This window comes from Accipiter gentilis, chromosome 5 (genome assembly GCF_929443795.1).
Source record: "Accipiter gentilis chromosome 5, bAccGen1.1, whole genome shotgun sequence".
Lineage (NCBI taxonomy): Eukaryota > Metazoa > Chordata > Aves > Accipitriformes > Accipitridae > Astur > Astur gentilis.
The window spans coordinates 22665751-22688548 of NC_064884.1; the positions used below are offsets into that span (position 1 = coordinate 22665751).

General features: G+C 40.1%; 1 protein-coding gene across 4 annotated transcripts in view; it reads left to right on the plus strand.

Annotated features, from left to right (window-relative positions):
* LAMA2 (laminin subunit alpha 2) overlaps positions 1-21557 on the plus strand; it is a 383544-nt gene extending 361987 nt beyond the window's left edge. For all 4 annotated transcript variants that reach the window (XM_049800395.1, XM_049800397.1, XM_049800396.1 and 1 more), the window contains 7 exons: positions 1288-1400; positions 2920-3109; positions 5464-5619; positions 9050-9203; positions 9498-9628; positions 10107-10329; positions 21300-21557. In XM_049800395.1, the coding sequence (XP_049656352.1) occupies positions 1288-1400; positions 2920-3109; positions 5464-5619; positions 9050-9203; positions 9498-9628; positions 10107-10329; positions 21300-21457 (1125 nt within the window). In that variant the 3' untranslated portion in view covers positions 21458-21557. The remainder of the gene's footprint in view (positions 1-1287; positions 1401-2919; positions 3110-5463; positions 5620-9049; positions 9204-9497; positions 9629-10106; positions 10330-21299) is intronic.
* The last annotated feature ends 1241 nt before the right edge of the window (positions 21558-22798 follow it).

Here is a 22798-nt window from a genome sequence, read left to right on the forward strand (position 1 = left end):
ACTCTGTCATATTCAACCCAAAGCATTCATTGTGGACAACTAATTTTTAGAAGTGCTCTACACTGTTGTGAAGGTTTTTGTGACGTGTGAAAGCAAAAAATATAACACTACTGAAAAACTGAGTGAGGGGGGAAAGAAATTTCCTCTTTGTGTATGAAATCTCAGTGTCTGATGAGTTACTCATGACATTTTCAAAATTTTTCACAGAAAGAGCTCTTTGCCAGCAAAACACTGCACCTTGTGCTTTGCAAGTCCCCGCTGAGTCAGGGCTCAGATAAGAGACTGTCGCCAATCCAAAATGGTATCAACCACAGTGCTTAAAAACAGAGCTCCCGCCTATCAAAGTTTGTTTTTTTCCCAGCAATGTTGTCCTGATACTGTGTTGTGTTAGATCCTTTGAGTAGTTTCTTCACAATACTCCCAGTGGGAGGCAAAAGCTAGACATGAGTAGGATCTGGTAATTACCATGGTCTCACATTGCCCCAGGCACCCCTAAACAAGAGCTTTAGGGCCAGAGATTAAAAGACCTGGTGAAATTAAAAAGAGAAAATTATACTGGGCAGAAGATATTTTACCTTCCATTGTTGCATCACTTTAAGATTAATAGAAGTGGAACAGATAGGGAGGGGTTTTTCTTTACCCCCTGGGTAATGTGTCTACATTAGCTCAGGGAGTTCAACAGTTGTTACTTCTATCCATCAGTTATTTGGATTCCCTTATTGTTTGTGGGGGCCTTTCAACAGCACCAGGGGAAACAACAGCACATTAAACAAAGAATGTGATTGCAAAACAATATAAAGAAGTAAAATGGAGGACTCTGACAGGTGCAGGATCTGAAACTACTTTTAACTCATTATTTTTAAGGTGACTAGATTTCAAGTCAACATTAAAGCATCCCTTTAAAACTTAAGTCTTGCTTCATTTCTGTAAGAGAGCATCCTACTGTGTAAAACTCAGTTATGTGAGCTAAGAGTACACTGAGCTGCCTGTAAATTACTTAAGACTCTTGTAAATGTCCACTGGTGGCATGAAAGCAGCAATGTTCATATATTACTTTTATTTGCTTTTACAGCCAGCTTAATGAGCTCTGCTTTTACACCAAGTTCCTGTCATACTGGTTTATAACTTTAGCTGGTGTGATGAGACATCAACACACTGGAAAACTGCAGGGCAGTGTCTAGATGAGGTGGAATATTCTCAGGCTGAGCAGTTGGAAGACTTCTAGCATGCGCACAGCTGAGACAGACACAAAATATGAAGTTTGTATGATCGCTGTATATTTTGCAGGATTCCTGTGCTGCTGACACAGAACCAGCCATTTTGGAAGGTGGCAAGCAATTTGGTCTTTCAAGGAACAGCCACATTGCAGTTGCATTTGATGACACCAAGGTGAAAAACAGGTATATTGTTTATTTCAGCAATAAGTTTTGATGGAATAATGTAAAAATAAAATGCCCCTCCTAATATTCTCAAAAGCATCTCCCAAAATTATGGGCATAACGTGAAAAAGATCACATCCCATGGCTAATTAATTTCATTAAGCAAACATAAAAAGCATTAAAGCATGAAATCTAGGCCATGAAGTGCCCACCTAAGTAGCTCTCACAAAAACAGTTTACCTCTTTGTTTCTAAAGGTTTGGGTGTACACAGATCCCAGACTGATTTACAGAAAAACAGACAGAAGAATGGAGCCAGGTCATACAACTGAGTCAGAGGTTTCTTTTTCAGAAGAAAATTTCTTGGTTCAGTAACTTGGTAATTTCTTGTAATAAGCAAACTTTTTTTTCCCCTTCCCTCCCATAGTGAAGATCAAGCTTGCGCAGTAAACAGGCAAAATGACATTACCCTTCCAAAGTATAACAACATATACATATACATGTTGATATGCAAAGAGCTACTTATAAAAATACAGCTGTTTTCAATGGATTGTGAAGCTGTAACTTGTTAATTGTTCATTTTTGCTCTGAAGGCACACGATCATTAACAAATGTGCCATGTCGCACCACTAAGCATTTTTGCTGCCTTATAGTTTACAAGCCCATCAGCCTCAAACTTATTTTTACCTATAAAGATGCTGTACTGCATATTTTCACACATGCTAATTTTAGAAAACTGGGAATATAATTAAAAGAAATATGTAATCCTAAAGTCCTTGCCTGTCTTCTTTTCAAATAAGAATCCTGGCCTGATCATTTTCATGCAGTGGTTTTTCACATTTATATTATTAGCTGCTTTCACGTACTGACTTTGCAGCTCAGCTTGGCCTAGGTTAGTGACATGCTGCCAGTACAACCTTAGCGTTTAGATAATCTAAATAATTTCTTTCCAGGTTCTTTGCCATAGGGGAGGTTTTTGGCATTACCATTCTGTCTGAGGGGTCGGCAGACTTCTTCAAGACGCACCCCCATTTTCTGTTGGAAGAAATCAGAATAAGTGTTTTATATCCTGATTGTAAACTCTTCTCTCTGCATCTTTAAAAGTTTTGCAACCTGTCTTCAGGCAATACAACTCATTAGAAACTCAACATTTGCCAGCTGTCACTACAGCTTGCTCCTCTTTGCAAGCATTATGTGTGTGGATGACGGATAATGCCGCTGGAATTTTACAAGGGCTGGGATTTTCCAGCAACTACAGCTGCAGCTGAGAATTATATCTTGAAATTCTATGCCAAGGTTACACTTTTTTATTTCCACAGCAAAGGGACTAATGAACACTTATATGTCAGGGATCAGATATGTATGAAATGCAATTCACATATAACCAAATTATTTTTCTTAAACTCTGACAGACAGTAAAATGGGCCACTAACTGAAATTTTTTTAGAGGAACAGAAAAGGGTAAAGCAGATAAATTTGTCTACTGTCTGATGCCGAATATCTTTTCCTCTGTTGCTGTTTTCCTGTTTGTTTGATTTCCAGACTTACAATTGAATTTGAAGTCCGAACAACAGCTGATTCTGGCTTACTGTTTTATATGGCCCGCATCAACCATGCTGATTTTGCGACAGTTCAGATTAAGAATGGACTGCCTTACTTCAGCTACGATTTGGGGAGTGGAGACACCAACACAATGATTTCCAACAAAATAAATGATGGCCAGTGGCACAAGGTATAATAGTCTCTAACGCTAAATTATTTCTTTTAATGCTATGAGCGAGCTTTGTTTTGCCTTAAGATATTTGCAAATTGTAGTCTCTACAAGCTAAACTTTACAACTAGGATTTTCTGTAGTCTGCAAAATTTGTGCTTTCAGATTCACTGTTAAGTAGACAGTACATATTCCACTAACAAAAAAGTTAGTGCTGATCTTTGAATTTGTCCTTCAGGAAACACATATTTCTGGACATATTTAGAATATATCCTATGTATGGTGTCCTGGTTTCAGCCCAGCTGGTAACAAAGGACCACGCAGCTGCTGGCTCACTCCTCCCCGCCCTGCTCCGGTGGGATGGGGAGGAGAATCAGAAAGGAGAAAAGAAAAAAAAAAACCCAGAACCTCGTGGGTTGAGATAAGGGCAATTTACTGGGACAACACAAAAAGAGAAGTTACAACAACAACGATACTAATAAAAGAATATACAAAACAAGTGATATACAGTGCAACTGCTCACCACCCTCAGCCTGGTGCTCTGCCACTTCCCCAACCGAAAACCCAGAGGCCCCCCCAGCCCACTCCCCATTTATATACTGAGCATGATGTCACATGGTATGGAATAGCTCCTCGGCTAGTTCAGCTCAGCTACCCTGGCTATGCCCCCACCTCCCAGGTTCCTGTGAAAATTAACTCTACCCCAGCTGAACCCAGGACATATGGTAAGGAACTGCAGAAAATGTTCCTTCCTGCCTAATAGGGCTCAGGTGAGTATCAGCTCATGATGATGGAATACATCATTAAAGCCAGCTGTTTCTATGTTAATAATGTCATTGTTCAGCCATAATGCTAAGAACAAAGGAAAAAGAAGTAACATTTAAGTACATCTTCCCTGTATTATTAATTTAATTCATTAGGGAATAAATATGACATTCACAGATGTATTTGGCGGCCCCTTCTGTGACTTTATGAGAGGAAGCATTTATATACAATGCCTGTGGCATTCAGATGGTAAGGGAAGGAGTAATATCACTGCCATGAAGTTTAGTATTTACTGGGCCAAGGACAACAGACACATGGTGTATTCATTAGGTAACATGCTTGAAGGCACCAATAAAGACAGAGAAGAGAAGAATACATGAGCCGTGTATTCAAGCTGCATACTATAAGAGACATTAAATTTTGGATGGATATTTGGAAAGTCACCATCCACATCTCCATCACCAAATGACAAAAAAATCTCATTGTGTTTTCTGGCACAGTTGAATTGTTCTTATGAAACCCTCTTTGCAGTCCTCCTTAGTCCCTCTCTGCTTCATTCCCACCCTGTTCTGCAGGAATTTTATTTTCACTGGATTTTTATTCATGAACTTTTTGATGATAGCAAATGCTGTATACCAAGGTATTTCATGAGGGGAAAAAATAGAAGTTGTATTCATTATTTATCTGGTTTATATAATGCCTAGGAGCACTGGCAGTAGACCAGGGCTCCTTTCTGCTAGACCCTCTATGAATACAGAAGAGATGCGTTTTGCTCTGTAGCCATTGTAGCCAAAATAGCCATACCCCAAATGTAGGCATTTTATCTATATTCTAAGAGAACTAACTGGAGCATACATTTCTTAATTGAAGACTATACTCTTTGGGCATGCAGCTTGGCACTCTGCGATGGAGGGACCCTTGTTGTAGAGCCCATTTTTGTAGGACATAATGGAGACACAATCGAAAGTCACAGTTCCCCAAAAGCACAAAAAAGTCCATTCGCGCGGGGGGTTGTTGGGGTAGAATTTCCTCAACTCTTCAGCAATTGCACTTCCTCCATGCAATTCACAGCCCATTTGTCTGAACAGAAGCTGTCATACCAACAGAACATAGTTGGTATTATATTTACTCTAGCATGAACTATGATCTGGGGCACATCCAAACCAGTGGAATCATAAAATCAATATTGTCTGCAAATATGTGCTGCAATAAAGTTTTGCAACCAGTGCCATTAACATTCAACATTTACTATTGCCAGTACTTAGAATTGCTGTCTGATTCCAGGAAAAACAATATTGTGCCATGCCTATGACAGTAACAATGAAGCTTTTAAAAGGAACCCCAAGTCCTTTCAGTAATTCTAATACATAATAGTCATCATGCCTCCTGACCCAGATGTAATTAAAAGGCAGTCATATGTTTGCACAAAACCTTGCGCAGGCACTCTGTTCCATGACTATTACCCATAGTTGCTGCCATGATACTTCTAACCACTCCTACTACTTTCTCCTGTATTGTTATATATTTTGGACTGTAAGGCTAGCTACAATCTGGAAATGCTTTGTTGTCAGAAAACTCTGTAGTTGTATTGCATTTGTGTGTCTTTTTAGATAAAAGTAATTCGAACGAAGCAAGAAGGAAACCTTATAGTAGATGGCGTTTCAAACAGGACTGTTAGCCCCAAGAAGGCCGATATATTGGATGTTGTAGGAATGCTCTATGTTGGAGGATTGCCCATTAACTACACAACTAGAAGAATTGGTCCGGTAAGCAAGTTTAAATTATCTTACACTTCTTAAACTGTCTTGATTGGTACCAATGTCTTCCCAGTTTTGTTTTGCTTTTCCCTCAGACTGCTCAAGAATATGGATAAAATGGACCTTACTGGCAGTACACTATTTTCTTTCGGTTGAATGATCTGACTCAGAATCCAGTTAATGCAAAGAACTAGAAATAGTAGAATTAGTTACTGTTATGGAAAAGTAGAAAGATTCATGTATGTGTATCCACTTGGATCACTGCGCAGCTAGAGTATAAAGTCCTGAATACTACTTGCCCTTTCTCTTGATCGTAATTCATCTGACAATAAATGATAATAAACAGTGAAAGCATCTCCCAAGAGAAGCAGCAGAAGCCAAAATTACCCTGGACAAAGTACCTAGTAGTACTGCTACTTACTGTAGTAATTGGGTTTGTGTTGTTACTACTGAACTAGGAGAGAATGTATTTTGAAGTAAGGCCATGAAAACTCTGTTGTCCTCTTTCTGTTTCCAGATCAAATGTGCATATATCAGTTTATCACTGTTTTGGTCTAAATGCCCAGCTTCCATACTGACACAGAACATAACGTGGCAAACAGCGTAGAGAGGTGAATATCATTTTGGCCTAAACTTTATAGAATCAACTAGAACACTGTATTCCCTCACCCAGGCCAATTACTGCATCTATCTGCATGACTCCATGTCAGTCATCTCACTTTCCTGCTGCCCTCCACGCCCCAAGATATGCCAGTATCAGAATCAGAGAAAAAATTCTTCCCTGCATTATTTTTTTCTCTGCACAGAGGGGTCTTTCGAAGTAGAAACCAGAACTTGAGTGAAATTAATTACAGCAAACAACAAATTAGGCATAGAGTGCAGCACAATTCAAACAAAAAAAGTGGAATGTCAGTAGCAGCTATGTCTAGGCTTGTTCTGGGTGGTTATAAAGAAACAGTAAAGAGGAGGCAAAATTACAAATCCTGGTAAGGAAACAAACCAGACTTTCAAAGAAACTGCATGTGAGTAAACACCACTGTTGTAAGATGGTTATGGAATGGCAAATACTAGCCTATAGACAGGCAAGAGTACACCAGTTCGGGCGGACAAAAGAAATACAGAAAAGGAATTCATAGATCCTGCTTAAATAAGTCCCCATAATAACTTGTGGATGGTGAATGAAGAGGAGAGTAACCACTCTAAAGCTAAGACTTGTATTCCATAAAGAAAACTGACCTGCAAGATCATATTTCTCAGCAAATTATGGGTTTTGCAGAAAGCCAGAATTGAGGCAAATCTACTGATCATTTGCATTTACCAAACCAGATCTGAGACACTGAAAAACAAAAGCAATACTTAACTACCCACAAAATGCAATTCCTAATACTATCAAATTATGCTCTTTGAAATACATCTGCAATTTACAAATACTAATCTAAGGATAAAGGTAACATTAAATCCTTACCTATTGCTTCTTGTCAGAAGTAATGGAGGGAACCCGTGCAGATAAATGGCTCAGTCTGGCAATAACAATCATGTCAGATCCTGACAGTTTTAAGTGCTTCAGGATTTAAATGAAGCTGTGACTTCAAGTGTCATTCACAGAAGGTAAAAAACAGTGCTTGCCTTTCAATCGTTCTCAGTAAAATACATCACATGATGTATTAATAGAGTGTTGTGTTGTAGGCTTCATGTAAAGCCTCTGAAGCAAAGAAAGTTGAAAGGATGTATTATCTTAGTTAGGGCTTTCTTCTAAACACACATCAGCTTTTTTAGACACCAATCCAGTACATAACCATAGCTGGGCTGGCTTCCTATTCAGTGCAGAAGACCAATACCTGCTTGTTTGGCTTCAGCAGATGTCACATTTTAAGCACTCAAAACTCTGCTTTCAGCAAAAGAGGTTATATTGCCTGTTACCATGCTAAAGTATAACCGGATTTGCTTTTCCATAGCAAAAAGTGAAATTTTAAAGTTAGAGAATGTTTTCGAGTTGTCTACAAATCTTACATTTCTGTGATTTATTCTCACAGTGAAGATGGCAAGGTTTGCTTTCCTTTGTGGCATTTTTCTTTTTTGATAACAAAACCTGTTGATCTGGAGATGACTTTCACTTAGAAACTAGAAAAAGGTCTGTTTATGAAGAATCTGACAGAAAGGATTGCTCAGCTCAGAACTAAATTTATTCACTGATACTGCTCAAGTTCTCATGAAAATTTTGTACAGGTGTATTTAGCAGTAATAAGCTGTATAATTCCACAGTACATTCAGCTTTGATTTACAAGGAAAGAAATTATTTCAAATTACTAGTCAGGATATTGAGGAGGTAGTGTGCAGAGTCAAGACTTCTCTCTGCAGGTATGCCTTTCTCCTTTCTGTATTTGTACATACTTCTACGCTGTATTTCCTAAGCTGGTTTTTATCTTCTTCCTTCCTACTGCATTGCTTATGAATACGTCTTCCTTTTCTTCTTCAAAGTACTTGTTTAGCTTTTTCATTTCCCTCACTGATAGTCAAGGATAAATTTTCCTGACTCTTAAGTCAAAGATCAAAGCCTTTGTCTGAAGCCGAGAACCAAAATACAGCTTCTGCACACCTCAGAGAGAAAAGGGAGGAGATGTCAATGGCTTTCAGAGGTCCCCCTGGGACGCACTGATCGCACCCAGGGCAACCCGGGGTGCTTAAGTGTGCATGTACCACCTGCTCAGAGTCACCATGATGTGCTCCCAGCGCAGAAGCTAAACTGGAGTTGCAGTTTGCTACCCTGCATGGGAGCCTCCATACACCCAAGCACACCCCACGCCTCCACCTGCCTCTCTGGCCAGCAGAGTGGCCCTTGTCACTGTGGGCACCAGACCTGTATATGGTTATTACATGAAGAACTATGTACAGTCAACAACTTTTACGTAGGGACTTTGTTCATTTTAGTAGCTGTGTACCTGCATTAGCTCTGTCTTACCATGCAACATTAGGCCCAGAGTAAAGTGATTAAAGGGGAAAAAAAATACCAAAAGCCCTAGCAAAATTACCAGCAGCCCAGGGAACTATATCCAATATCTTCATCTACTTGCAAATGCCATAACCTAGTCAATTAAAAAGGTAAAGTATAGGCCATTAAATTCCTACATTACTGATGTAATTTGCTATGTTTCATTATGCAGTGTATTATTTTATGTCCCCTCCATTAAGCCAAATAAATGTGACTCAGATCACATCCCTGAAAAGTAATGTAATTCATCCTCAGTATGACTGAGATTAGATTCCAATTACAATCAGATATTAAGGAGTAGCCATGTAAAATTCAAGTTTTATTCAGCTCCATAAATCCAGCAGAGAAGCAGAGGAAAGGTACATTTTGATGACATACTTTAGGCCTTTATTGTGAGCATTTCATCTTGCTTTGCACAGTTATACATTTTGTTTGAAATATTACCTGCAGGTCACCTATAGCATTGACGGCTGCATCAGGAGTTTTAAAATGACAGAATCACCTGTTGACCTGGATAATCCAACTTCCAGCTTCAATGTTGGAAAATGCTTTGTCACTGCACAGAAAGGAACGTACTTCGATGGAACAGGCTTTGCCAAAACAGGTAACGAACAACAATCATGCTGATAGGCAAAGAACAGAGAAAGAGGAGATGCTGCTTTCAAAAACTTTGAGTGCTACCCAACTCCTGTTATGACTCCTATATGACTTTCTAGCAAAGTCTCAAACTAAGCACAGCTGCCTTATAGTTACTTACATGATTTCACATGAAATGGAGTGCATTAATAATGCTGACTTAGTTACCTTGCATTACTGGCAAGACACTTTGTGTGATTATTAGGAATAACATATTAAATGCTTTTCGTAATTTTATTATGCTTCCCCTTTTCTATCCAAGTTGGTGCATACAAAGTGGGAACAGACCTGCTCGTGGAATTTGAATTCCGTACAACACGAATCAACGGTGTTCTCCTAGGAGTCAGCAGCCAGAAAATGGATGGGCTTGGCATTGAATTAGTAGATGGAAAAGTGAGTAGCAAAGCATTTTTGGCTCTTTATAGAGGCTGGTTTTAGAAAGCACAGGTAGTTTAAATGCAAGCTTACTACCGCAATCTCAAGGTATCTCAGTCAACATCAGGGCTCTCCTTTATGCAGCACTTGCCCCTTCCCATACATAAAGAGGCTCTTACACTTTTACAAAGATATTTTAAAACATTCTGTAACACTTGAGTTTCCTAAAACTGCAACATCAGGACTTAAATTAGTGAGAATGTGAGAATGGAAAAATGGCAACCTATGCAACAATTTTGCATATTTCCACTCACGTTTATCTGTGAAATAACCCAGATCCCAGAGGGACAGCAATCCCCATACTCTGGTATTCAATTAGAGCTTTAGTATGTGCAGTCAGAGCATGTTGCCTTTAAATAAACAAAACAAAACAAACAAAAAAAAGAGCTGTAGAACTGTTTTGAGAACTAGCTGATTTCCATGTCACACTTTTCAGGTGATGTTTCACGTTGACAATGGTGCAGGCCGATTCTCTGCCATCTATGAGCCCGATGCACCAGGCAGGCTGTGTGATGGACAGTGGCACAAGGTTCTTGCAAACAAGATCAAACACCGTTTAGAGCTGACTGTGGATGACAGACAGGTAGATGGTAACAGCCCAAACAGGGCCTCGACCTCAGCAGACACCAATGACCCTGTCTTTGTCGGAGGATATCCTGGTGAGCATTTAACACACAAATGATGCTTTACTTATGCTCTAGCAACATTGCCTTGGAACTGTCTTAAATGCCATTAGGACTAGTATGCAAAAGATGATGGCAAGACTCTTCAAGTTTGTATCAGTTGGCAGGGATGCTCATTTCTGCATCCAGCTACATTTTAGAACAAGAAGTTCTGCAGCACCAAGGGACTCTCACAGATCCCCCTGCCCAGTTTCAAACGTAGGCACTGTCAGAGGAGCGGACAGACTTTCTGCTGCCCACACACACACAGCCTCCCTCTTAAAATTTTCTGTTTAGTAACCATAATAGTTATGTTTCAATAGTAACAGCGTTTGGCAAATTTAATTTTAACTTAAGAATGGAGAATTTAACTTTAACTAAAGAATGCATATATGCTCTTGTGGGGGCAGGGGACTGTGTGTGTAAATCAGCCTGTAAAACCTGAGGAACATGAACAACAGCTTGCACAGAGAGGTGAGAGGACACCATCTCTCTCTGATCAATGTCTTTGCTTGTGGTCTGGTGGTTTTTAAAGGAAAAAAATAATCAACATTTGCTACTCAGTATTCTGGAAGCCCTCGAGAGAACCTGCTTCATGCAGAGGTAATTGAACAGGATCCAGAACTGGGCTGAGCTCTGTAGCTAGCTTCATCTTCCACTAAGCTGATAATGAATATTAGTATTCATCTGTTCACAGGCAATCAGTAAGTTTATCTAATAGCAGTTTACCTTCTGAAAACACAGTTAAGATGTTTGCAAAGTGCCAATTTTGTTGCATTTATAATAAAGTTTCCCTCTGGTTTGCAAACAAAAAAGCTAAGTATGTTTGCAGTATGTGTCTGCTCTAATGCATACTGATGTGGTTGTCCCACAAGTGGGGTTGTTTACCTGGTGCATGAAACGCCAATATACACACAGAGCAGAGGTATTTTATTCCAATTCATGTTTGCACAAAGATGGGGGCTAGGTGGTAATCCACAAAGCTAGCACACCTCACACCTAAACAGGCGAGCAATTTATACAGTTCAGTTATACATATTCAATTTCCAAAGTTCTTCCCCAAAACTATTACTGGTAGTCGCTTATCTAGCACAGTTTCTATTGGGTTAAAGTTTCCCTGCTTCGAATTAAAGGTACAGTGTTCTTCTATTCTACAGCAGATGCTCAAGGAGAGGGGGCGGGCGGGGGGAAGTCTTTTGGTCTTGAATTCAGTCGGTGGTCATGATCTCCCCCTGCCGCCTTTACCTTTCCTCCAGTTATCAAAAATTTTTGCTGACTTCATGCCTATTAGCAATTATTCAACTTTTTGGCACCTCCTGGGGTAAGATGTTCCCTTCTTATCAGTCTTTTTATTTCTTCTTCAGGGGCACAGTCATTAGCAAGGCATGCCTTGTGTATACAAAGGGTATCTTATTCCACAAGACCTTTGTGGTCTTCTTAAGTACATCACTTCTTAAGTACATCAAGGTCAATAGCAAGACCCCTCTTGGGTTAATTCCTAAATTATTTTCTGGAAGTTGTTTTTCCCCCTATTCTAATGTGTGATACGGTGCATCCTAAAAGCCTTCTCAAGCTTCATACTGAGATATGAGAGTTGTACTTCAGTTACAGTGACTATTGATAAGGACCACCATCTTTGTGCCAGAAGAAAACAGCTTTGTGGCAGCCTTTTTATAACAAAACAGGATTCTAGCATAGGAATTAGCACTAAAGAAACACTGCAGGTGTAGTTACTATCTCATTCTAGACTGTACATCAAGAGGACCACAGCAAGAGAAACAAATGGAAATAACACTGCAATCTGTACAAAACAAGCCTAAGCTTACATCATGTTGAAGTGGGATTCCAGAGTTCAGCCACGTGGCAAGTTATGAAGTGATTTAATAAACCTACCTGAACATTTAAACACCTCACACTTCTCTTACTGTCTTGTCTAGCTCATCTAAGATTTAACATTCCCAATACCCAGACAGCCTCATCACAAATTTAAACACAGTATCATGGAATTTTGTAAAATTAGTAAGCGTTTTTATTATCTAGTCCTCAAGCTATGCAGCCTCCAGTACAAAATAGTTGTAAACCAGCTAGAAGTAGCTGGTGGAAAATTTCTTGTGCAGAGAAACTTTTTGCCACAAGAGTGTGGGCGAGGATATAAATTCTTGGCTACCCATAAAAGCCATTACTCATCCTACTATTGTCATAAATTGCGACCACAAGGGATCATAATCCAATTAAAATTTTATTAATTATAGCAAGTAGAATATGAGCAAATACAGCGCTGGACGGCAGGGGAGTCTGCGCTCCACCAACTGCCGTACTTTTGGTTACAGTTACATTCCTTATATACATTTCATGTACCCTTTTCTTGTAAGTCTCCGCCTTGTCCTGTTTCTTCTTTCTTCACTGGTGTAAGTCTGTTATCATGCAGATTCGGTAGATCTTCTCAAGGATGACTGTCCTTTGATATGGAATGTCTTTTGATGTGGAGGAATGCAGCTATTGTTCTTCCTTTCCTTATCTAGGGAGTGATACCCATTACTTTTTCCCCCTTATTTAGTCAAGTGCCCTCTTTCCGGGACCTCCACACATAATTCGAGCAAGTATTGTCATTTACACAAGGCATGTTAACTCTCAACATCTCTTCCCCCTTCTTGATTTCCTGAACAAATTTAACCCGTTTATTACATAAGTGATCTCATGTCTTTTTGCAGTTTAATCTTTACACTGGGTTTGACATAAATCTTAATAAACAATATCATATTCATAGTTTCTCACAATCCCCCCTTTTTCTTTTTGTCCTATTATTGTTTATTAGACGTTACTTTCACTTTCGGTACTGTAAGTCAAACTTTTCTCATAATCCCAACATTTATCATAACATTCACAAGGTAATACTTCACAATTACAATATGTATAGTTTTCACGTGGCATAACGTTTTCACAACAATCTTCATCCTCATTAATAGGTACACTCTTATATTTTTCCCCAGACCTCGTAGTTAAAATAAGCAGTTTAGCCATGTCTAATCGTTCTTTAATAAAGTGTAAAATATAGCGTAATATAAAAGGCCCAAATACAAGTCCCAAAATCAACATAATAAGCGGTCCTGCTAAAGCAGACAACAAAGTGGTTAGCCAAGGTGAAACATTAAACCAGTTTTCATACCATGATTTGTTCGCTTCGCGATCCTTTTTACGTTTGTCTAATCTTTTCCGGAGTTCAGACATGGTGTCCTGGACTACTCCCGTGTGATCAGCAAAAGAACAACACTCTTCATTGAGAGCTACACATAACCCTCTCTCCTTTAAAAACAATAGATCTAATCCTCTTCTATTTTGCAGCACTACCTCTGATAAAGATTTTACTGAAGTGGCTAAATTTTGGATAGATTGTTCTATTTTTGCTAAATCCTCATCTACAGCCATCTGTAAACTTTGTAATTCCTGGCCTTTTACTAGGGAGGCTATGCCTGTACCTGCTCCAACTCCGCCCGCTATCAGCAGTGTAGCCAGGGTTACCACTGTAATTGGCTCTCGTTTTTGTCTATTCAGGTCTCCTTCAAAGTGGCGTAGCACTTCCTCAGAGGTATGATAGATCAGACGAGGAACAATAATCACCTGTATGCAAAACTGAGATTGATTAAACACGTTTAGGGATAGGCAGGGCGTTACTCCAATGTCTGAACAAACCCATTTAGCTCCTGGTGTCGGGATAGCCCATTTGTCCCTTTGATTCTTATGTTTCTCTATGTTGGTGTTAGTGACTGTTCGGTTGCACAAAGGCTGGTACTTTTTGGGCACTGTACCTATACATTTTCCTTGGCCTGTTACTAATTGAATAGTGATTCCCTGCGTATGATTCCTCCGGTCATCCCATGGACATTCTCGTGGGTTTGAACCATTAGACCATTGAATCTTATCTGGTTTTCCAATTGCCTCAAAATATGGTGGTCTAACATTATAACATAACCAGCATTCCTTAGTTAAATTTGGTTTGCTTTCATTAAGAGCACGATAAGAGACTTGCATTAGATTCCATAAGGGGTCTTTGGATTCTGACAACTCTAGGTCCCTGGATAAGGAGAATTCAGTCACAGTATCATTAGTTGTTTCCGAAAGAGAGTCTGGAGAAGGGGTTACAACAATTACGGGGGCAACTTTTTCTTCAGAAGAAGTGGGTGGATTCAGGACCAGATTTGGTCCTATCAACAAAGGATCATGAGGAAGTTTTTCTTTAACTATTCTAAAGTAACTTCCCCTATCCGTTCCGTGTTCCCAATATCTAATTCCCCAGATACGGCCAATTAACCATGTGTCATCTTGGGGTTTTTTTATGGTGATTTCAATTCTTTTACAGGACACTTCGACACAGGGTTTTATAGGGTCTTTACTAAAATCATGTGTTGAGGGAGTGTAGCCTGGGGGTCCTCAAGTTACATCTATATATTTATCTCCCTGCGTTTTTCAACTTGAAGCAATAGTTTCACAACCCCAATAGCCACAGTAAAAATGACCTGGATAATTACAATAACTTTTGCCAGGGTTACTTGCTGGACATATATAAAATGCCTTGCATTGGACTTGAAGCATTGCTGCATCTTGGGGACCCCCTTCTATAGGTATCAGGGAATATAGATGCACGGAGAAGTTCCACTTTCCTGGACCGATCTGAGTTTGAATTAATTTTGATTCTGGTAAATTATATAATTTCCAGGCCATAGGTTCATGAGGGTTTCCATTTGCTTGGGTCATTATCAATAACCAAACTAATGGTATACCAGGAAAAAGGGTGTCTGTCAATTTTGTCAATTTAAGTTTATTTTTACCAGTCCTGGGGAAGTTCGACCATTGCTGCTTTTGTGTCCCATTGTTTTGGTTCTTTTCTCCACAGTTTGTTCCTCCTCTGCCTTGCCCGTCGACTCGGTTGCTTCGAGCCACGGGGTATATCATCTTCTCGGCAGCAAGGGAATTCTTCAGGAGAACAGCTGTTTGGGGCTTTCTGCCTGTTTAAATAGGCTTCCCACCTTGCAGCTTTGACTAATGGGACAAAGCAAGACACAGTTAGTATTTCCCTTCTGCACTTTATAGCCAAGATTTCAGCTACAAAGGGGACTGGTTTGTTGGAATGGTAACAATAATATTGTGGGTTTATTCCTTTAGCAAAAATTTCCCACCATTCATGGGATTTTCAAATAATTTCTTGTTTAGACTCTAATTGTTTTAATTTCCATTCAGTGAGAGTTCTTTGGATTTTTCCAATACTGTGTGCAAACTCCTATAGGAGGGTATTCATATTCACAGTGTGTCCACCATTTATTCTGGCATACCTTACACCTGAAACAAGCAAATGGATAATAATTACAGTTCAAATTATTACACCTAATTCATATATCTAGAGTGCTCAAATTATTTACATTTGTGTATATTCAATATTGTATGGTCGCATAGGTTTAGCAATTTCCTTTAGCACACTTTGTATGTTTCCATATATAATAGATAAAAAAAAAGAAGTAATTATAGCAAATATAAACAGCAATATACACTTTATACTAAAAGGTAATGCAGCAAAATAATCAAATAAAGTCTCTATCATTACGTTATCTTTTCAAGGTTATCTTGGTGTCACCTGGAGTACTGATTACTTTCCAGTGGGGTCTTGTCACTGGGCCTTTAATGCGACTGGCATGAGTCCATCCACGTTTAGCAGTCCGGACAGCTGTTTCTGTTGTAAGCAAAACAAGATAAGGTCCCTCCCAATTGGGTTTTAGGGTTTCTTCTTTCCACGTTTTAACCAATATCCAGTCCCCAGGTTTAAAATTGTGAATTTTTAAGTCCAACGGAGGTCGTTGCACAATCAGTCCATGTTCCCAAAGCTTGTTACGATGTTCTGCTAATTGTGAAACATATTCATTAATCACACGATCTCGAATCAAAACATTTGTTTGTGGACTTTCAATTCTATAGGGCATCCCATACACCATTTTAAATGCTGATATTCTTAAATCTGTTCGGGGTCTGGTTCTTAGAATTAATAGTGTCATAGGTAGGCACTTAATCCATGATAATTTGGTTTCTATCATTAATTTAGTCAAAATACCTTTGATTTCTCCGTTTATTCTTTCAACTTTTCCCGAACTTTGTGGGTGCCATGGCGTATGGTATTCTCACTTAATATCCAAGCTTTCTGTTAGATTTTTAACAATTTGACACAAAGTGTGTTCCTCTGAGTCGATTACCTCGATATTTCCATAAGTAACTCTTTAATACACACTGTTTCACATTCATTATTGACAAGTTAAGTAGTTTTGTGTATATATAAATTTTCATTTGTCTTAAGTTAATAAATTTAATGAAATATTTTTAAAATATGTATTACAACAACTATCAAAGTATTTGGAAAAAGATGCTGTTATAAATACCTGTGAGACAACCTATAACAGTCATATGAATTGGTTTTTACCTTAATCGCTTACAGTCCTTTTTCAAATCAAGTAAGAAGCAAGTAACTAGTTTAAAAGTTATACATTTTTAACAACTTGAAATTAGTATTACTTTTCAGATAGTTTAGTAAAGTCTTTGAATTTTGTCTATAAACACAATTAGGTATTAACACAGGATCGTGTAGTGCTTATATTCTTATTAACCTGTTAACAGGAATAGTTTATTGGCAACTTTAAATATTCAGAGGTAAAACACAATTCCTTGTCACAGAAGTTTTACAGCAGAGTAACATATTTTACTCTTAGAACTATTATATAGGAACATAAAGAAGATTACTATGTTACTTTTGGTGATCTGAGTCCTCAGGGCTGTTTTCTGGGTCTCTCTATTTGACAAATTATTTTCTCTGAGGTTTTTTTTTTTTTTTTTTTTTTTTTTTTGTGAGGCTTAATACAGGTGTCTGTATTAATGCCCTTTTTATTTTCTGTAATTTTTAATCATCTTTTGTAGACCATTTAAGTTGGTTATTAGTTAATTTCACCTTTTCACTGTAGTTTTTAAGTCATGGTTTACAATATCTTAGTAATCCCAATATTTGTCGAATTTTCTTTTTAGTTTGTGGGGGTTTTACAATTTCATAGTCGGTTTTTTTTTTTTTTTTTTTTTGGTTCCTTTTTTTTTAGTTTCTCTTGTTATTAATAGATCATCCACATAATGTAATAACTTGACTTCTCTGGGTAGAAATGAATTCTTGTAAAATTTTCTCTAAAGTTTGTCCAAATAGATTTGGTGACTGTGAACCTTTGTGGTAGCACAGTCCATTTGAATTGTTGTTATCGATAGCGATACAGCAGTCGCACAGAAAGCCCCACTCTCTTTGGCTGTTTACAGAGTTGACTTTCATTACAGCCCCGCGGCGCGAGGAGAGGCGGCGGCCGTTGCCGGGGCGGGGGGGGAGGGGGGGGGGGGCTGCCTCTGCTGCTGTAACAAAGGACGTTGTCCGCTGCCACTGCAGCGCCGGCTCCACCGCGACCGCACGGAGCCGGACTCCGCTCCCTGACCTTAAACGCTCAAGTTCAGTTTCAAAACCAAACCCCTTCTTAACAAACCGTATTCCGCCCCAGGGAGCCAGAGTAAATCACCAAGGGCCTCAAGAGGTTTCCTTTTTGCACCTATAATATTCACGGTGTTCCCAGCAAGGGTGTAGCCGGAGGGCAGCCCTTGAACGGTGGATCCTTCGGCCCCTGCATCCACCAAAAACTGCACTCCCTCCCGTTGGGGACTCAACTTCAATTCCACTCGGGGCTCCGTAGATGTTCCAGTCCCCAATAAGCAGAGCCCCTGACTCCCCCATTCACCTCCAAACATTTGTTCATCCTACTGTTTCCTTCCACAACTCTGCTTCAAGTGTCCTCTCTTCTCACAACAATAGCATTCAACTCCTGCTTCTTTACTTTCCAGTCCAATTGGCTTTCCTCATCTCTACGTACATACACCCTCTGAGTCTCTCTCAACAACTCATCTAACCCTTTGTCCTGCCAGTCTTCTAACTTTTCAATTTTCTTTCTGATATCTTCCCATGATTTTGCCACAAACTGAGTTTTGAGGAGCGCTTGCCCTAAAGGGTCGTCTGGATTTACCCCAGAGTATAGCTGAAGGGCTTTCCTCAGTCGTTCTAGCCACTCAGTAGGGCTCTCATCTTTCTTTTGTATTTCATTAAATGCTTTATTGATATTCTGGCCACGGGGTACTGCTTCTCTAATCCCCTGAATTACTATAGTTCTCAGGTCCTGCATATGAGTTCTATGCACCGGATCCTGATTATCCCAATTAGGTCTTTGGAGTGGCCATTTAATATCTGCTTGGGGTCCCTGGGCATGCTGAGCATCCCACAGTCTCATTCCTGCTCGTCTAATCATATCTCTTTCCTCGGTAGTAAATAATTGACCAAGGATAGATTGCATCTCATCCCAAGTATAAAGGTTTGGTCCCAAAAATTGATCTAATCTTTCTGCCACTCCGAGTGGGTCTTCAATTAAGTTTCCCATCTCGGTTCTTTTAAAATCTCGCAGGTCAACCGAGCTTAGGGGTACAGAAATATATCCAATCACAGGTTGAGGTCCCCCCATGGGCATTTCCCTTAGAGGATATATCTGAGCTGCCCCTTTTTGGCTCCTAGTCACACGTCTAGGAGGAAGGGGGGACCCTTGTTCCGACTCTGGTTGGGGAGTGGGTGCTCTGGGGACCTCTGGAGGGGCTGCGGGAGCAGGAGGAGGAATGTAAGGGGGGGGGGTTAGAAGGGTTTCATTCAACTCTTCCTTCTTTTTCTTTTGTTTAATTTTTACTTCATTCAGTGGGTAAAGTTTAGCTCCCGGTCTTTCTAGCCACACTTCCGCATACTGACTCTCCTCCGGGTTAAGGGGTTTTTTATTATTAACCCAGAGGTTTAATTGCTGTCTTACCCAATCTTCTTCTGACCCATAGACTGGCCAAAAGACATTTTTAGAAATCTTCTTCCCTCCCCATACCTTAGTACAATATTCTATCATTTTTTGCTTATCTTTCCCTAATGTTCCAGGGAAATATCTCCAATCGTCTAAGATATATGCCAGAGGGGTATTCTTAGGTACAGTGGGTACCCTTCCCATGGGAGTCGAAGGCTTGCTGCCCTTCGCCCCCATCTTCTGGATTATCCACACACACACACTCACTCGCTCCCCTTGTTCCTGGCCCAGTCCCTCGCGGGAGATGGGAAACGCAGTACTTAAGAGTCCACACTCGCTTGGTTCAGTATATCGAACCTCTCATTTGTTATAATCCAGGAAACCCAATCCCGCCCGAACGGCAAACCCGCGAACAAATTCGCAATATACTTACGCGTCCTGCGTCTTCGTCCGGACTCCCGTGCACAGAATTTTTATGGGATTTTACCGGTCTCTCCTTTGCTCACTATTCTAGAATTTAGGTTCGTCGGTAAGGTTGAGGTAGGCTGTCGGTCACGGGGCCGCGGATTGCCGCGGGGCGCCTCCCCGGAGGACAGAAGCCCACCGTTCCTTATCCGAGTCACGGCACCAAAATTGTCATAAATTGCGACCACAAGGGATCATAATCCAATTAAAATTTTATTAATTATAGCAAGTAGAATATGAGCAAATACAGCGCTGGACGGCAGGGGAGTCTGCGCTCCACCAACTGCCGTACTTTTGGTTACAGTTACATTCCTTATATACATTTCATGTACCCTTTTCTTGTAAGTCTCCGCCTTGTCCTGTTTCTTCTTTCTTCACTGGTGTAAGTCTGTTATCATGCAGATTCGGTAGATCTTCTCAAGGATGACTGTCCTTTGATATGGAATGTCTTTTGATGTGGAGGAATGCAGCTATTGTTCTTCCTTTCCTTATCTAGGGAGTGATACCCATTACTTTTTCCCCCTTATTTAGTCAAGTGCCCTCTTTCCGGGACCTCCACACATAATTCGAGCAAGTATTGTCATTTACACAAGGCATGTTAACTCTCAACATCTCTTCCCCCTTCTTGATTTCCTGAACAAATTTAACCCGTTTATTACATAAGTGATCTCATGTCTTTTTGCAGTTTAATCTTTACACTGGGTTTGACATAAATCTTAATAAACAATATCATATTCATAGTTTCTCACACTATGCTCTTCCGTGTGCAAGGAGGGACAGATGGATTCAGCCATCTCATCCTCAGTGAAACAGTGTAATGCTATGGCCAGTCAGTCCTCTACAGGTGTAAATTTACTTCTGCACCCCTTACTTTATCAGTCACATAGATTTGTATCTGAGTGCATCCCTGTAGCCACTTTTTCGCTTGGAAGAACGCTGTGAAAAAAGTTGGGCCATGAATTTCAAGCAGTTGAGAGAAATATTTCCGGCTTCCCAGTCAAACCAACCCTCATGGCTATCCCCTCCTTTAGTGGAAGAGAGGTACTCAAATCCCTGGCTTTACTATCAGCAAGAAAAAAAAAGTCAGAATGCTTGAAAACTCTCAAAAACCCCATTGCTTAAATGACACCTGAAGCCCATACTGAGGAACTGGCTTTCTCATGATGTTAGGGCTGAGAATTGCATCCATTTTGGCATTTTTTTTCCTCTGTTATTCTACGGATAAATAGCTTGAAAAGTTGGAGATCTGCAGGACTAGAATGTATGCATCATACACCATTCATAGGTAGCAAGCTGCCATGTGGCCTTTCTCCTTAATTTCCTCTATGTCACATAACCAAGTTACATGGTTTACAATGGCAGTTTAAATGTGTTCAGATTCTGCCACTGTCGTGCTAGGAGAGAAACAGGAAGGAAGACTGCATTGTTACTACTAACATAAGCATTTATCACATTCACTCATAATGTGTCATTCTTTAATAAAGAAGGTATATAGCAAATAAAACATGTTAATATATTGCTGAGGACACCTATTCTGCAGGACTCTCAAGGAACAAGTGTAAGTATCAACTAACACTAACATAATTCCTCTTGCCTTTTTTTTTTCCCCTCCTTCAGATGGTGTGACCCAGTTTGGGCTGACTACTAATATCCGTTTTAAAGGATGTATTCGATTTCTGAAGTTCACCAAGGGTGCTGCTAAACCTCAAGAGATTAACTTCAGCAAAGCTTTGGAGCTGAAGGGTGTTCAACCGCTGTCATGTCCTGCAAATTAACTGCCATTCAGCTGGCATGGGTCTGTTTATATAAGCACCTCAGATTAAAAAAGAAAAAAAAAATCTCTATATACATTGCATTCATAATAAAATGTCTTTATGCAAGTATCTGAGTAGTGTTTGTGGTATATTCAAATGGCTATTTCAAGGTACCTCCCAAGAATGCAAGAACTAATCCTTTCCCTCCCAGTCCCTTCATTAAGGGAGTAGAGCAATAATTTTTATTTATCTCTTTCCATATAGCTTGAAATGGAAATGTTTCGTAATTCTTTTGATGAGTGAGACCACATATTATGCAGGGTGTTCCTTTACTACGGAACTTAGAATCACAGAATATCTCAAGTTGGAAGGGACCCATAAGGATCGAGTCCAACTCCATATAATGCTCCCTAAATGCTTTTGGTGAAGTAGATCTGTAAATTTGGGTTCCTTTACCGTTCTAAATAGAGTGCACTTGTGTGCATGCACATCTCTGTCATGAATGAGATTTTGTTGCAGTTTTGGTTTAGCAGCAGTTTAGGATTTACTAATATTTTTGAGATGGATCACAACATTAGGTTGTATAATTTTAACAGTACTTAATCATTAGCCAATTGAACAGAGTGATTCGATGGAATTTGTTACAATCAAATTTGTGACTTTCAGTTAAAGATTTTAAAATGGCAAGGATCACCCAAAACTTACAGCAGGGTTGCACACACAGATGGAGGTTAAATCAAATCACACACACATGCACAGACAGATAAAACAGTTCTGAACCACACAGACAGACAGGATAGTTCGGAACCAAACCACACAGAGGCAGACAGGCAAAGAGTTCTGAACCAAACTGCAAATTGACATGCACAAATACAAGTTCTGAACCAGATTTTACCACACCACCCCCACCCCCACCCCCCACCCCACACGCAGAGGTTAACCCATGATTAAAATTTCCCTTTTGTGAGTTTCGTGAATTACTCACTATTACGTGATGGCGAAATCTACCCCGAGAGGCTCCCACCCCATCCCACCCCATCCCATCCCATCCCATCCCATCCCGGGGGGGGGGGCGTGGCGCGGGACATGGGACCACACAGCTGCTGTGGTCCTGAGGGCTCCACAGGTCTCTGCTTGGATCGCTCTTTATAGGGTCTCCAGATGATCGGCTTTGGTCATTGTTTTACACTCTGGCCACAGTTTGTGCTGAGTCATTCTGGTATACAATTCAGGCAGCAGATGGCCCGGGGGGCAGGGTTGGGGGCCTGCCCAGCCCAGCCCAGCCCAGCCCCAGGCTACTGGGCCTGCAACCAAGATAACAGCCCAATGGGAGTCCTTCCCAAAGCATGCATGGCTTCTCCT